Raw genomic sequence first — 2,996 nt, forward strand, 5'->3', positions numbered from 1 at the left:
GGATGTAAACTTGAAAAATTTTACTTTTTATATTGTGTTTTTAAAATGTAAATGTTTATTTCTGAAAATTTTTAAAACACTACATACAATTTTTATATTGTGTTTTTAAAATATAAAAGATGAAATTACCCCTATAAGCCTTTTAACAAATTTTACCTATAAAGATAACGTAATCTTTATACTATGCAAATTAAAGATAAAAATACTGAAATTCCCAAGAAAAAAAATACCATATGATCACCGACGTCAATTTCATTATTTTTTTTTATGTTAAAAGGGCAAAACAGTAGTTATCTTATTGCAGTGAATATCTCTAATCCCGTCAGTTTAATTATTTATTTATTTTTTTAAAATAGTTTTTGTGTCCATCCCGTGTTCATCAAACTTGGCGGAGGCTATTAGCCGTCTTTAAACTTGTCTTCAACTAGGCCTCCTCCACCACTTGTCTTCTCCTTCTCCTATTTAATTTCCTCTTCTTCCCCCTTCCCCCTTCCCTCTTCAAATCAAAATCAAATCTTTCTACACTGGTTATTTCTCTATCACTCTTTTTCTATCAATCTCTCTTCCTCCTGTTAAAACATGACTTCTTCTTCTTCTTCTTCTTGCAAGAGGAAAAAAATCTCCCCTTAAAATCCATCTTTTAATTTATTATTAGCAATTTACAGGCAGCAAACCATGAAAATTCTCTATGCCCCAATCTTACTTTTGTTCGTAATACTCAGTCTACTGTTTCTGCTTCGTGTCCTTTTTTTCAAAACTGGGCTAATTTACATCACCAAAAAATGGTGGAGATCAATAGAAGATTGTTTCCACGTCTATCAATTCTTCAAAGTCCCAGAATTCAATGAGAACATGCAAAAAAATCATCTTTATTGCGAAGTCTCTATTTATCTCAGCTCTATAGCTTCCATCGAAGACTCTGATTTCATCAATCTATTCACCGGAAAAAAACCCCACGACATCGTCCTTCATCTCGATCCGAACCAGGTAATAGATGATTATTTCCTTGGCGCAAGAGTTTCTTGGATTAACGAGGAAAAAAACGATACCAATCGTTGCAGAACCTTCGTTTTGAAGATCAGAAGAGCCGATAAGCGCAAAATTCTGCGTCCTTATCTGCAGCACATCCACATAACTTCAGACGAGCTCGAGCAAAAGAAGAAAGATGTGAAGCTCTACATAAATATCGACAGTCATGAGCAAAGCAGACAGTGGAGATCCGTTCCGTTCAAACATCCGTCGACGTTTGATACAATTGCAATGGAATCTGATCTCAAGAATAAGTTGAAATCAGATCTTGAGTCGTTCCTCAAAGCCAAACATTACTACCACCGGCTGGGGCGTGCTTGGAAGCGAAGCTACTTGCTGTACGGCCCATCAGGTACTGGAAAATCCAGCTTTGTTGCGGCCATTGCTAATTTTCTTGGCTACGATGTGTATGATATTGATCTTTCAAGGGTTTTAGATGATTCGGATATGAAAATGTTATTGTTACAGACGACATGCAAGTCAGTGATTTTGATTGAAGACCTTGATCGGTTTTTGATGGATAAATCAACGAGGGTCAGCTTGTCAGGTATTTTGAACTTCATGGATGGGGTATTAAATTCTTGCTGTGCAGACGAAAGAATCATGGTTTATACGATGAATTGTAAAGATCATGTTGATCCGGCTATTCTTAGACCCGGTCGGATTGATGTTCATATTCATTTCCCTTTGTGTGATTTCTCTGCTTTCAAAACATTGGCTAATAATTACTTGGGTGTTAAGGATCATAAATTGTTTCCTCAAGTAGAGGAGTTTTTTCAAACCGGGGCCAGTTTGAGCCCAGCTGAGATTGGGGAGCTTATGATTGCCAACAGGAATTCGCCTAGTCGGGCCTTGAAATCGGTCGTTACTGCTTTGCAAACGGACGGTGATGGAAGGGGGTCTTTGAACATTAGAAGACAGTGGACTGATAATTCTTCAAGGAAGTCGACTGAGGATTCAGGGGAACAGTCGGGGGTTTTTTCCAAGGAGGGTGTCAATGCCATGAAGGATATTAGAAAACTGTATGGCTTGTTGAGATTGAAAAGTAGAAAAAATTCAGAGTCGTTTGATAGGATGCCAGACAGTAAGGATGGTCAATCATGTGGTTTGTGATGTTTCGGGAACATACAGGAAATTTCATAGCCATGGTGCGGTTCGACGTTTCACATTGATAAGCGGGAAGGTGGCATGAAGAACTTATACATCGAAAATGCCAGATGTTGATAAGAACATAGCATAGTTTAGAACAGCTGTTTTTTTTTTAAAAAAAATAATTCTGGTGTTTGGATGCTTTTGTTCCAATCCAACTAGAATATGATTCTGTCATATTTTTTCACGCCATTTATTTTTACTCTCTCTTAGTTTAGCAGTAGAAGAAGTTGAACTTCATCGTCTCTGCTTCTTCCCTTAATAGTATTTTGGACATGTACATGATGCATTAGCTTGATGATCTGTACTTGATGCTAATTAGAGGACTTTACATGTATGTATATCTGTCCATTTTCCGAATCATTTAGGCAAACCTAAAGGAGAATCAACACTCAAGAACAGGTGCTGTGTTAGTATAATATTGAATATTCTATTCGGTAGGCCAACTGGTTAGGTAACCAAGTGTGTAGCATAATCATCATCCACCTAGTTATGAGAGCAGAAGGCTTAAAAAAGATAAATTTCTAATCAATCCACGCGCTCCTGGCTTCAGTCACTGGGCAAAAGATCCTTTTAAATTAAAAGATAGAACATGTATGTCTGGTGGTTTAGAGTCATGCCTCCAACCACACAACCAAGGTTCTGACATGCTAACAACAACAGAATATTAATTAGCTTTGCCCCTTGAATCGAGTAATCACTGATTAACAAACATTTCCCCTTTTTTTCTGCAGAAGCAGAAGAAAACAATGGATCTGAATTTTGTGTTCCCCAATCTTCTGTAATTTTTCCTGCGATTGTTGGTTGTTTGATGAGGG

At 37.2% G+C, this 2,996-nt stretch overlaps 1 protein-coding gene across 1 annotated transcript; it reads left to right on the forward strand.

Annotated features, from left to right (window-relative positions):
* Positions 1 to 401: 401 nt before the first annotated feature.
* On the forward strand, positions 402 to 2,519 carry LOC133692898 (AAA-ATPase At2g46620-like). Its single transcript, XM_062114067.1, has one exon. It carries the CDS (start codon positions 676 to 678, stop codon positions 2,140 to 2,142), a length of 1,467 nt encoding a protein of 488 aa, XP_061970051.1. The 5' UTR covers positions 402 to 675; the 3' UTR covers positions 2,143 to 2,519.
* Positions 2,520 to 2,996: the final 477 nt, after the last annotated feature.

Source organism: Populus nigra, chromosome 4, assembly GCF_951802175.1.
Source record: "Populus nigra chromosome 4, ddPopNigr1.1, whole genome shotgun sequence".
In the NCBI taxonomy this organism is placed as follows: Eukaryota; Viridiplantae; Streptophyta; class Magnoliopsida; order Malpighiales; family Salicaceae; genus Populus; species Populus nigra.